Raw genomic sequence first — 14,408 nt, 5'->3', positions numbered from 1 at the left:
ACGGTTGGTGTTCAGCATAGCGGAATTGTTTTTTTTTTGGTGTGTTGCTCTTCTACCAAAAACTCTCAAGATATAAAAACTGCTTAAGAAGTGGATGTATCTGTGCAAATGTGCGTAGGATGAAAGTAACAATTAAAAGTGAGTAATAGCAACTTGAAGTTTATTAGAATTAGGTCGTGGCATCAAGTACTAGCTTCATCCCTTTGGGATATTTTTCACCCTCCATGCACATTGCGTAACAGGGGGAAAGTCTTCCTGTGTCGAGTTTGGTTAAGTGTTACGTTTTAAGCGATAGGTAACAACAATTCAATTAAATTAACGTATTTTTATATAACCTACAATAATATAATTATTGATTAAACAAATACATATTAAGGGCACGCCAGCTTTGATCTGTACCAAAAAAAAACAAAACGTTGTTGATTATTTTGCACATGTCGAAATAATCGATAATCACTTATAGATATTTTTGTACAGTTATATAAATGCATATTAAAGTATTTGAATGATTTATTTAAATATTTTGTTTTGCGCAAATTGCAGAAATAATATTTACTGCTAGTGAATATTCAATAAAATAAATATTTAATTTTTTGCTAAAATGAATGAGTAAATCCTTTATAGATGTGATATAAATATTATGATTTTTGAATATTAATTAAGCGTAAGTTTAAGCGCGTAATTAGTTTTTTCCTTTGATTATTAAGGTTAACTCGGCAACCAAATAAACATTCCAGAATGTAAATTGTCTATATAATAGCCGTTCTTTAGAATTAAATAACACTTTTAGCAGAACTTTGCAGTTATTTATATAATTATAATACTCGATTTGAATTAATTACAAATTTTAAATACTTAATTTCGTATAATTTACACACAATTAATTATTATTATAAATTACTTTAATTTAACTTTTTTGTTAAATTTTACTAATCGGAATTGAACCGTTATTACATTTGTATATGCTATTTTATTTCAACTGAGTTTCAGTAGGTAATAAGTTTAGTATTTTCGTTGTGTTTAATTTCTTGTAATGTTTTTATTCAAATTCAATTCAGTTTAGTTTTGTGTTAAAATCACAAGATTCTAGAACTTAATTAGAAGGAATTATATGTAATTAATGAAGTAATTATCTTTTGCAAATATATTATTAATCATGTAAAACTTATATGAATCTATACAAAAACCTTACACTAATTATTCGATTATTAATGAACTTTGATACATTTGCTCATTTCAATTCTTAGAATTCTGAATATAGTAATAGCAACAAGACAACATAATAATGATGGATTAGTCATAACAGTTTATGATTATTTATAGAAAAATAGAGTAAAGTTTAATCATCATAAAAAATCAATATTTGAATTATATATTAAATGTTATATAAAATATTTTCTAAAACAAACATGCAGCAGGAATTTGCTCACCTTATATGAGTTGCCCTATTTAATTCACTTCCTGAATGAATGTAAATTAATTACAAAGGACAAACAAATTACTGACATTAACGCAAACGAAACAATTATAATTGAAAAGTTACGTAAAGTGTCATTGTTGAACCGCAGAAATGTAATAATATCCATGCACATATACACACAAAAAAACTGCTATTACTCATTTCACATTTCCCAATGCTAATTGGAAATGTATTTATTTATATTAACAATAAAGAAATAGTGGATCAACGTGACGGACTTATAAGAAGTTTAAAAAAAAAACAAAGAATCAATGCGTGTTTTCAGAATGTATTTAGTAAGCAATTTATGTCCGATATTGCATTACATGCAAGGACATTCGCAGGAAAAGTAGATTGTGTTAGACTTAGAGGATACACTTCTCTTTTTTTATATATATACATACACATATTACTTGGTTCGACTCTTTACATTCTCCGCTCGTTGGAGAATTGATATTCCCAATACTGTGGTTGTGCTAGCTTTTTTCGTTCTTTGTTTTTTGCAACCGAAATGTCTAAATTACGCAGGGCGTTTTTTATATAAATGTACAATGGATGAATCACTCGCTTCGTCTAAAAGCAGGTTAACGGATTTTCATTGATAGAATTCGGTTTACTTACATACATTTTTATTTTATCAAGAAATTGTTCTATTTTAGACGCACCACTTTGTAAGTCGTTTCTATTCGATCTTATTATACGGCGACGCTCATTCCATAATAAATATTATTTGATACATCGTAAAATGCTACAATTGTTGTATAATTAAGTGTTTTCTATTATTTGCAATTAGTCTTAATTTCACTGTATTGACATAAGCAAAAATATGTATTTTTATACTTATTGTGGACTATAAGACGCACCTTTCTAGTTAGGTATAACGACTTAAATTTGGGGTATATTTTATTGAATTTTTTTTATAACAATTGTCTTAAAGTTTGGGTGTATGTTATCTTAATAAATGCACTAAAAGTTTGTTATATGAGATACAGACTTTGAAAATATACTTGGTACTCTGCTTATATCTAAGTTTATTTATGTTACGGTTGAGTGAATATATTGATTTGGTTTTGTAGATTGGACCAGTGTAGCGATATGGAAATGGGTGGCAAACGACGATAACTGCGGGATTTGCCGTATGCCCTTTGATGGATGCTGCCCCGATTGCAAGTTGCCAGGCGATGATTGCCCATTAGTTTGGGGTCAATGTTCACATTGTTTCCACATGCATTGCATCGTTAAGTGGTTGCAATCTCAGCAAGTCAACCAGCAGTGTCCAATGTGCCGGCAAGAGTGGAAATTCAACAACAAATAGACGGACGACGAAGCACACGATTAAGACGAAGCAAAGCAAGTAAGTTTTTAGAGTAAACAAAACAACCGTTCGTAAATACCTTATAGAAAATATAGCGCAAATAAAAGCCAGATGTAAACACAAAGAAGCAGTTTTTTTTCCACGAAACGATGTTGAGGAAAAATCAACCTATCTCTTCTCTATCTGTATACCAGTTTATTTTATTGCGACGAGGAAACAGTTGCGAACTGAGGGGGTGAAAGTATTGCGGTTTTTCGCGAGGTTCGCTTCCTAATGGTTATTGCTGAAATTTTCGATCGGATTCTCGGGTGTTCCTGTTTTCACCACCTGCTCCGAGAGTGCAACCTTTTTATTGCTGTTGTTTATAGAATGGTTTCGACGTAATATTTGAATCCGAGCACTTGTGAAAGTGAAAGAAAACCAACAAACATTGCATACTTCATGCTTTTAATTGAAAAAGAAACCTAATTAAACTATATATATATGAAACAATAAAGTCGGTTTTAAATGCTACCAAATAATTTAATTTAAATTACACTTGTTCAAGTGAAAACTTTCTCCAAGAACAAATCGTCTAAATACAGAAATAATTATTTTCGAATCTAGCTAATATAACAATGTTTATTTTTATTATATTTTCAGTTGCATAAACATTAATAGCATTTGTTGTATTTAGAAGAAAAAGTCAAATTTATATATACAAAATATTATTCATAATGTTATTTGTGGTAAATTTAATAAGAATTCTCTTGATTTTAGCATTTCATTATTAATAATATTTATTACTTTTGGTTGCAGTATTTCCGCCTATTTCTTTATATTTTCCCACAAAGAATCTTACAATTGTCTATATCTATACTGTACATATAATTATAATAAATCGTCGTTATTAAAATTGCCTAAACCATGATAAAATTATAAGTAAGTCCAGATTAAAATATTTATTCTTTGATAATAGTTAGATTAGATTTTTAAATGTATGCCTGTCGATCGAAATGGATTGTAATTAACATGTCTCTATTTGTCATTGCGGAAATCGTTGCATAATAAATACAAAAACGACAACTGTGCTGTGGGAAAACGGTAGCGCTCGTTGTCGTCGGGAAGAGGGAGCAACAGTCGTCATGCGATTTTCTTTGGTTTCTTCAATTGTTGAGTTTCTATTAATTTGACATGGTTTTAAAATTGAAGAAAGTGGCGAACACATACTTTATTATTGTACTCCTCAAAAGTGATTTCTTTAATTTTATCGCCGCCGATGGTAATTGCATCAAACTAAGAGAGTCTCTTCTCTAATGGATTTACGTAATCGAAAGTGGATCTCGACGATCTTGCATCAAGAAAAAAAAATCAATGAACTTATTTTCATCGCATATGGTAGACTAATTGTTAAGTAAAGACCACATAAAATGTATTTTTTAAATTATTTTTTTAATTTGTACGGCAATTCTATAATTACATTAATTTAAAATATTACCAGTAAAATAATTAACTTGAACGCAGCAATTTGTACAGTTTTTCCATTATCTTTTATATTCGATATGTTGTGACCAGTTAATATTTTTTTTGTAGAAATATCATAAAATATAAGATATTACTTTTAAAGAAACCATTTGTAGTATTGACAAATTACATAAAAACCGCAAGAATAACTAAAATTAACATTCGGTATATACTGTTAATAGTTTTCGAGTAATGCCATAAAATGTTTTTTGTGAGCGTAATAAAATTACAGGGAAATTGCAAGCATTGCAAAGACACGTTACGAAATCTACAATTTTACCATCAATATTTCGAGAAATGCGATAAATTCTTTGTAAATAAATTAAATATATGAACATATTATCTTATTTTAGAGTTTTAAACTAGTGATTAATTTAATGATTACATAATTACAGGAATATATTCACAGCCAATAAGATACTTTAGGGAGTCAAAAAGGACAATTCGAATCCAAAAGTGGATAATATCTCGCACATTCGTTGATAATTCCAATGATGGGGGCTTTTTTTCATTTAAAATATGTGTCGAATAATAAATATTTATTTTATTAATGAATTTATTTTAATTTTAAACCTTAAAAAAAATGATTAATAAACTTTAAATTAATTTTGTACTAGTAATGTTTTATAAATGAAAACATTTTAAATTCTACTAACAATTGAAAACATTCATTATTCCTCTAGTGGCATGATAAATTGCTTCGTTAATAGTAATTGAATTCAACGTACTCCGGATCTGCGAATTTTGCATGGAACATTTCTTTTGACTACAATTTTCTCTTCTCGCCTACCGCTTTTTTCAATCCATTGCTAATCGCAAAACTTAACTTATTTAACTCTTTGTTAATGCCGTAAACCTCTTGATCAAGTGTTAAGTTTAAAGATCTTACGAAAGTTAAGCAAAGTGTGTCGTTAATGGTTGACCAAATTCGAGTTAATTGATCGATAGAACGAAAAATTGTGGAAACATTCTATTACATGCAGCTAATTGCTAACTTTGTTATTTTTGCACAAAATTACAAAACAACTAATTTGCTTGTTTCCTAGAAAAATACAATTCCTATTGCAACGCGACAATTAGAAATTATGACATCAGAGAAAACGTTTTAATTTGTAACACGTTAAAACTGGAAATCAATAATTATTTCAGAAAATAGCGCAATTAACAATAATAGTTCTATAACAAACAAAAACAAATGTGGTAAATTTATATTCTGTTTTAATGATATCTAAATTCCATGTTTTTTTTTTGGAATAGTGAAGGTTACTTTTACAATAATTCGAGGTGAATTCAGAATCGATCGTTGAAATACATACATAATGAATATAAGCAAACATTCTTCGTGGTGGTATTTTTGTTGTTATTTTGCTACAGTCAGCTTATTTTATGAGGATCTATTAAGAAACTGGACGAAGAAATTAGATGCTTATCATTGTTTACATTATACATAACGTCATTAACTCCACTCGTTGCATATATACATTTTTTATGTATTTTAATGTAATCATTAATTATTCATTAGCATCAGATGCATTTTACATGTTTTTATTTTCTGTTATTCTGGGAAATTCATGTAAAGAAATACATTTGGTATTCGCAATTTTATTTTATACCTATGATGATATAATTAGTTTTCATTTAATTAAGTTTTGCACAATGGTTTATTTCATAAGAACTTATGAACAATATAATTAATAATAATAACAATATTGCAACAATTATGTAATTACATAAATAATTACAGGCAAAAATGATTCATGTTTTTCATTTTATTATTTTTTTTTGTCGGTAATTTTATGACACGTAAATAAATGCAATTCAAAATATTATATTTAAATACAAAAGTAATAATTAAATTAATTACCAACAATAAATAAAATTTTTCGTTTTTAAAAAAAGTTTTTTAAAATTTTGATTTTGTTCATTAATTAATTAAAAAAACTGGATATAATTATTTCAAAATATTACTTAACTATTTTACCTGTATAATAATTATCTATGTGATTACTATAATTAATTGAACTATATTTAAATGAACAATTTACATAAATATATTTATATCGATTTTGGTTTTTCTTTGGTTGACTTGTAGAAAGACGTAACTTACTGGTATTATTTATTTCTTTTACTATTGCAAACTCTAATTTAACCATTTGGTATTTCATAAAAGGTACTTAGATTGTTGATAAGAAGCTGTTGTGTAGCGTACGTGGAATATGTATGGGATCGAAAGTGAACTAAAATGTGAATGCACCTGTGGAGGTACGGTGGAGTAATTTAAAGATCAGGATTAACGGAATCCCATTTTTGCCGCATGACATTAAAGCGAGAGGCGTCATATTTTCGTGCTCCTTCGCTCTCGGTCTGTGGAGCAAGATGGACCGAGCGAAAGAAGGAGTCAGGTGTTGCGTTTGTTGTCTTCTCGGTCTCGCTTCTTGCCTTAATAAGGTAAAGGGGGAAAACCTTAGAATGTCAGGTCAGTCACGAGAAGGGAGCTCTAGAAATGTTACGGCGCGTTACATAACAGCGGGCCGAGAACAACAGGTAATAGCAATCTCGTGCCGCCTTTTGCTCGCCCGCAAATCCAACAATGGGCCTTTAAAAACCGTAAATACTGCGAGCGATCCAGTCGGACAGGCACATCTAATAAATATGAAATTCTGTTTCAGTTTCCACAGCTTTATTTATTTATTTATTTGTGTTGCGGGTAAAATGTGAAAGTAAAGGTTGGCGGTTTTCCCTCTTTTCTTTGGCGCGGTGGTTACGGTGTGCGAGGATGGAAAAGGTTAATTCGACTTGGCTTAATTGAATTCGATTGGGAAACAGCTTTAACGGCTTCAAAGGAAATGCAATTTTCTGTTTTATCGTCGATCCTTCTTCTGCTTCTTCTTCCTTTTGCTCCCAGCCGAGTGTCAATTAAAGAATCCCATAAGATGAATTATTGTTCTCGATGTGCGGAACGTTGTTCACGCGAAACTCGTATAGTTCGATTTTTTTAACTAACATTTATAAATTCATTGCAACGTCTTTGCATACAATGGATAATTGTCATTCGGATCAATTTGTACGACTTATCAAATTGTACGTACACTGTAGTAAATCGGGCGAAAGAACTCGCTTCTAATTTTGAGAGAAGCCGAAAAAAAGGGGAAACGCGGACGTGAAAATGAATTGGGCCGTTGAAAATGGTAATGATACAGGAAGCTGTAAATCTTTTCCCAATTCGGATTCAGCCGCTTTGTTTTGAAATACATTTCGTGGACGGATAATTATTTTGAAATTTGTGTATGCGCTCGTTTCCCATAACAATGAGACAATAGTTTGTTAGTTATCCAATGCAATGGAACAATTTAAGTTGCATTAAGGAATGGAGCGTATCAACAAAAAAAAAGAGAAGTAAAACGAGAAGCATTTCTCCTTGCATAATTTCATAACGCAAAAGAGAAAGACGCAATCTTGTGTAAAAAAAAAAGGTAATTGTTTCCTGTTTCGATCGGCAGAAGTTACTTTATTTTATCTGCAGATAACAGAACTCGATGATGGTGTGTGTATGTAGGTTGAGACCCGCATCGCGTCATGAAACAAATAACTTTTGCATACGATTATTAATTGGAAGGTAATTTCGCCGTCATTAAAAACAAGCCATCCTTCGATTCAATGTTGCTTTAAGGACGTTTTCCCATGTAAATCATTTGCGGATCGCACGCGCCATTGGCCACTGAAAAATTGAGTTTCCTTTTCTCTCTCGCCATTTGTTTTGTTCTTCGGTTCGAGCGGCGAAAGTAGAAAATCGCTAAACTAGAATAGATTGAAATCATTTCCATTATATATAGCAAAATAGAGAAAATAGTAGCACCGCTTTGTAGGTGCGATAGTAATTAAATATCAATTAAAACGCAATTTGATAGGTGTACTGAATTTTTTTTTATAAGTTGATTGTTTTTCATTTTTTTGTGGTTGCTCATCCAAATGTAATTAAGATTCATATAGGAGAAATTTCTATTTTCAGATGTAGATAAATAAACTGCGGGAGATAATTTTCGAAGAAATAGAGAGATAGAGAGGGCGGGTGTAGAATCGGCGCATCTGCTTCTTTGTGTTTATTTCTTGCGTCCGAAAAAGGGCATTCGACCACGTGTCCGGCAGCCGTCCCAGAACGGAAGATTTTTAACTCTGCAAATAATATAGAAGTTTTAAGTTTAACTCTTCTTCGGTAGATGTTGTCTTCGTACGCTTAATACGCTGCGATTAATAAGAGTGCAGATGATAGGAGTAACACAGATAATCAACACTTAAGTCACCTTTTCGATGCGGAGTGGGGTTGGGTTCACAGCTGGAGTCATCATCTGTTGAAAGGTGCTGAGGTTGGAGCGTTCAGTTGAGCCAGTTGTGCGCCGGTTTTCGTTGAAGCGAGGCGCGTTTGTGGCGGCTCCTTTGCATTCGCAGTGATTCATCGTCGTGTGATGACTAAGTGAACTTTGGCATGATTATGATGAGGTCCAATACCCAAACGAAGATCAACAAACCGCCGCCTCCGGTGCCGCCGCGGCCCTCGAAGACGATCGTCGCCGAGGCTCTGGCCAAGTCGAGGAAACCGGAAAAGTATCAGGCACCAGTCGTCAAATCACAATCCTACTCGGCTATCAACAATTACGACAAGATCGTGAAGATTGAGAGAGGACAATCCGTGGAGGAGCCACCGAGACCAGCGACCAGGACCTTAGTTTACCAATCATCGAATGCTAAAAGTGTGGGAACTATACAGGAGATCAAAGTGAACATAAATCGAAAGGAGTCCTTCAAGAAGGAAAATAGTGTGTCCAGGACGAGCAGCTTCAAAGCACCGCAACCTCCGGAGAATGTATCCAAGATATCCTTCTCCAATAACTGTTATGAGAACTCTGTGAGCATAACATTCAAGGATCCGAAGACGGCGGATTTGTCTCGCGATTCCAGTTTGGAGTCTTTGGGAGAATCCGAGGAATTATCAAGGACGTCCAGCATCAAAACGAATGATATCGTCAGCTCGATAGACTCGGTTCTCGGCGAAGATGAATCCAACAGCTGGTCTGAAATCAATGACAGGAATCATGTGAACACGCTGATCGATGAGATGTTTGCGAGTGTGCTGGACCTTCCGGACGAGAAGGAACAACTCCCTGTGCAGGTGATCAACGAGAACGTCACATTGCCTGAGAAGATCACCATCCAGCAGACCTTCGCCGATGAGCCGGAGAAGACGGTGCTCGTCATCGACAACGAGCGCAAAGTGCACTTCGAAAGCGCGGAAAAGAAGTTCGACGATAAGCGAAACCACGAGATGCTGATCTCCGAGTTGGCTAATATGAAGCACGACCGCATCTCGAAGAGACAACGGAAGCCATCCGTTGAGCTCGAACCAAAAATTCAACACTCCGACTGGGTGGAAGTGAACAACGGCCAGGAGATCCGGCTCTCGAGTTGCCAGATCACAATCGAGAATGATCACAATAGGTTTCATTCCAGGATGTCGAATTTGCACGGGCTGCCGCCACTGCCGAAGAGCCTCAGCGGGTTTAACTTGATCGAGAACAGCCCCCAGACACCCTCCAACAGACCCGGCTCTTCGAGGAATACCACAGCCCCCGCCTACAACTACCAGCACAAGAACGGAGATGTCGGATCCCTCAAGAAGGCCAACAATCTCGATGCCAAATTGGCTCTCCTCCGAAGGGAAATGGTGAGTCTCATTATTCCTTTTTATTCGTTTGTTGTTTTGTTAAAGTAATCGCAATTACCGGTCATTACGCAAGGAAAAGAGGAAGGGAACGAATAAAAATGATATATGTTTGTATTCGCGATGCGGATCAGCGAGCTCCGTAATTAACAGGCGCGATTTTTCCTCGTGTGCCGTAATATCCTGCAACTTGGGAAATTAGTACAAGAAAAGTCATAACAAACGCACTTTGCTTTGTTTTCTATTTTAAACCTAAGCATGACCATATGATATTGTTATCTATTATCTACGACTTTATCTTGCTGATTAATTATTTGTGAAATCTAAAAACATTATTTTCTCTTTATTGTAACGAAATGCAATATACAATATGAAATTAAGATACTCGTGACTTCTTTAAAGATCTTGTGAGAAGACAACATGAAAATTACACTTTATTTATGTGAATATCTATGACATATGTCTGATTTTAATAAAAATTGCACTATTCTGCTGCATTCCGTTCTCAACCCGATGGTCAATAGTTATTATACCAGTTGAATTATGTTTCAAGTAATGTCTAGTTTTATAACAACATTTATATTTATGATCATGGTCAACTGTAAATGATACAGAGTTTAATGGGACGATTGATGTAGTCAAACAAACTTATTTTTAGACCTTAGATGATCCAAAATAAATCAATCTGATCAAAATCAACTTGCATTCAAGTTGAAGTGTCATCGTTAAACCGGATCCTCGCAACTCGGCATAAATATTTACTTATTTGTTTCTCTCCTAAATATATCCCAATTAGTATTCATGACACGAGTATGGCAGTTGTATTTTATGCGTAAAACATTATATTTTGTCAACAGGTTAAAACTAGACGTGTATAATTTAAATATGTTTGCTATTAGTAAGAATACGTTTATTTTAATCACGTTAATTAATGAAATTTCTATTTGTGTTCATGATATTATCAATTAGAATGATTATAGTGTGCAACTTTACACACTAATAAAAATAAAGTTTGTTTTAATGATCAATAGAATATAAGTAATAAGTTAGAGAAGTCTTTGATCATTGCAGTTTATTATTTATGCAGGGTGCATGGCAGGTGGCAACAATATGAAGAGATATATTTAATATTCCTTACTCTTCAGGGATTATGTATTATTCAAAAGGTTTTCCTGAAGATATGAATATTTTTCATTCTAATGTAAAGCCTCGCATAACTATACAATTTGAGAGTGTATTATACAGTAAAGTGTGTGAAAAATCTTAATATTATTGTTACATACTATGAATCACACAGTTGCACAATATTTGTTTTTAGTATAGTCAGCAATTTTTCTTACTCACATTTCTCAATGTCTTATTCTTAAATAATTCCTCATTCCTGGATTCTTTCAAAGAAAATTAAAAAAATAATAAGTCTGTAACTACTTTTTTGAAATTATACTTATAAATTATGTGCATTTCATGCGGATGAAAGAAATAAGTAATGCGTCTGTATTCAGTCATTGGTGAATGACTTACGTTCGCGTTCACGCTCTGCAGAACTTGCCACATTCAACGTAATTTTTCAAGAGGGTTGAATAATAATATTACTCGCTCACGTATAAACATTACTTTTTTTTATGATACCTGATGTATTAACGCCGCTTCCTGCTTTTGTTCTTTCTCCTCCTTAATTAGATCAAATTAGGGATGCATGTTCAATTAAGGAGAAGCTCGAAGTGCAAAAATCGAGAGCGCGAGATGGAATATACGTGCGCGCGTTGTGCAATTAGATTTAATTTAGTTTATGGTGTTTGCGAGGCCCCCAAAGGATGTTATTCATATATCGTGCTGTGATTCATGATTCAATGATTACTTTTGCAGGACTCTCCTGCATGAGGATAAAACTCGTTCTCGAGTGAGCGTTGTTACTCATGTGTACATATTTTCGTAGTTGTTCATCGATCTGCATGTATGCACGCTGTTTTTTGCATTATTTAGACGTTGCAGAGATGAACAATTTGTTGCTCATTCGGAAAACAAACAAACCGTTTTGATTTTTTTTCTTCTTATTATCTCGACAGAGGTGAATGCGATGTTGTTTTCGTAGACACGCGATTTCTGTCCGATCGCTTCTTCGGAGAAGTGAATTTTCTAGTAAAGCAGTCGCAATTAACGTCAAATGTTGGTAATTATTCAAAATTTAACCGTGGCCTGAATCCGTAGGAAATTGCGTAACGCCGCAATTCCGAACCGGTGAGGTTTCGTAGTGAAGTGCAGTCCTTGTCTGTAGTAACATTCAATTTATTTATTTTTGTTTTTGTAAATCCAACATAAATCGCTTATTTTATTCATAAATGTTTACCATTCAATTTGGGAGACATAAGAAACCGGTTTGTTTTGGAATTTCACACTCGATAATGTTTATATTGACGAAATCTCGCAGACGATTTACATTTTCTGTAACGTTACGTGCTTTAATTTATTTGAAATGAGTACAACAAGTAAACTTTACTCATAAATATTGTTAATATTCATTAATTAAAATGTTTTATAAGCGAACGAACTTCAAGTATTTTAATTATGATGTTAGTTATTTAGTATATGTATTATATACTACAGGTTTCAACCTAAATTAAAATAACATTCTTAATCATTTGATGAGTATGTGTTTCGCAGAGAAATGAAATTTTCCTGTTTGTTAAATTGATTTTCTAGAACTGCAATTTCTCTTGTAGTTTGTATATTAACTGTATCCTATTTGCAAGAAGTCGATTGGTTTAATCAGGTGCTTCAGTGGAAGAGCGTTAAAAGTCTTCTCGATTCTCGAGACAAAGTAACAACGATTCTAAATGCTACCTGCTGCATCGCTACTGGCGTCGATGATTGATTTTATAAATGCATGCACCACTGAACTTTCTCTTATTATATCTTTGATATGATCAATAGATTTATAGTTATTATTATTTGCATTATAATAACTGCAAAATATATTTTAATTTAATTTTCTTTGCAACATTTTAAAATAAACTAAATGAATCATTGCGACAGTTTATGAAATAACAATAAATCATCAACATTTTGACTTATTTTTTTTCTTCTATATATATATTTAAATACATATGACTTACTTAAATACATGTCATGTGTTTTAAGTCTTAAGACATGAATAAGTAATAATAATGCTATTTAAATTGCTATGTAATTACTTCCAACGAAGCATTATTACCGTTTTTTTAATAATACTCAAACAGCCAAGGTCAGATGTTAACAATAATAGAAACAAACATAATTGTTATCGTCGGTGAGTTGTATTATAACATTAGTGGGTTTTTGCATAATTTGATTTTAATACGAGTGTTCTTCCATAAAATTTATTTGAAACATGTGTAAATATATTAGTTTTTTTACTCAACATTCCATTGTACTGTTAGATACATGCCAGAATTCACACCTGCTCCAATAATGGATGAGAAATTTGAGAGTTCCGAACAAATTCGTTGAGCGTTTCGAAACCTGAAGATTTTCGTGCGTATTGCATAAGAACAGAAATTGTTTTTTTTACGAAATACTTCTTTAAATGCTTAATTATCTTTGTCTTAGTTATTAAATAGCATTTTTTAGCTTGTTTTTGTTACGAAATGCGACGCGCGCCAATTTTTCTCACGCGATTTCTGTCCTATCCGCGATTTTTCCCATAGAAATTCCGAAACCCCCACGACTTACTTTCAAATCCGCCGCGATGCATAATTAATTCGTCGTGTTGTTATGGTATGGCTTATAGAACGGGTTAAAAGCAAGAAACAAGATCGATCCGACGATTTCTCCAACCTGGAAAATTCATTGGCGATATTTACACTTGTTTTGGTGCATCGTTTGCATAATTATGCATTGAAAGACACACTTTGAGATGATTTAGAAACAAAACTATCAAAAAGTGTTAATTTATAATGCGTTTAAAATTGATACATAGATTTGTAACACGTAATTAATTAGAATTATTGATCTGTAATGTATATTCATAGCATTAAAGAGTCACAATTTCCGATTATTCTAAACCAAAAGTATTATACATTACTGTACCTCGCATAGTGCGGATTAACAATAGTTTGATTTGAAAAATAAACTCAATTTTAATTGAGCAAAATGATATATGATCTATTTTTCCCTTCATACAGTCTCTTTTTGTGAGGTTTTAAAGTATTAATATTTAAATTGATTCATAAATTTTAAACATAATTCCATGATTTAAATAAGTATGAATCATTACGTAAGTTGCATTATAGACAAACAACTGTTTTTTTTGTTTGTTTTCGTGTGTACGTAGAGTGGACATTCATATTAAATGATCCAAAACTTTATAATTTGTAAATTGATTCATAAATTTTAAATATAAAAAATTGATTCATACTTATTTACTTCATGAAATTATG

The 14,408-nt window shown here is 32.5% G+C and overlaps 2 protein-coding genes across 3 annotated transcripts; both read left to right on the top strand.

Moving 5' to 3' along the window:
* On the top strand, nt 1-9,861 carry LOC108567180 (anaphase-promoting complex subunit 11). Of its 2 annotated transcripts, none has more exons than XM_017927510.1 (3): nt 1-138; nt 2,536-2,813; nt 9,783-9,861. In XM_017927510.1, exons 1-2 carry the CDS (start codon nt 120-122, stop codon nt 2,772-2,774), a joined length of 258 nt encoding a protein of 85 aa, XP_017782999.1. In that variant the 5' UTR covers nt 1-119; the 3' UTR covers nt 2,775-2,813; nt 9,783-9,861. The 2 variants fall into 2 exon arrangements, with proteins under 2 accessions (XP_017782999.1, XP_017783000.1); XM_017927511.1 differs by lacking the exon at nt 9,783-9,861 and adding an exon at nt 4,673-4,798.
* On the top strand, nt 8,667-9,996 carry LOC108567179 (the record flags this gene model as incomplete). Its single annotated transcript, XM_017927509.1, is given in 1 exon segment — nt 8,667-9,996. A coding segment is annotated over 1 exon segment (1,236 nt), but the record flags the coding sequence as incomplete, so codon positions are not given.
* Nucleotides 9,997-14,408: the final 4,412 nt, after the last annotated feature.

This window comes from Nicrophorus vespilloides, unplaced genomic scaffold, assembly GCF_001412225.1.
Source record: "Nicrophorus vespilloides isolate i.1.1-1 unplaced genomic scaffold, Nicve_v1.0, whole genome shotgun sequence".
Taxonomy (NCBI): Eukaryota; Metazoa; Arthropoda; class Insecta; order Coleoptera; family Silphidae; genus Nicrophorus; species Nicrophorus vespilloides.
Note: the sequence above shows the minus strand (reverse complement) of the source record. Positions and strands in the feature narration are given on the sequence as shown.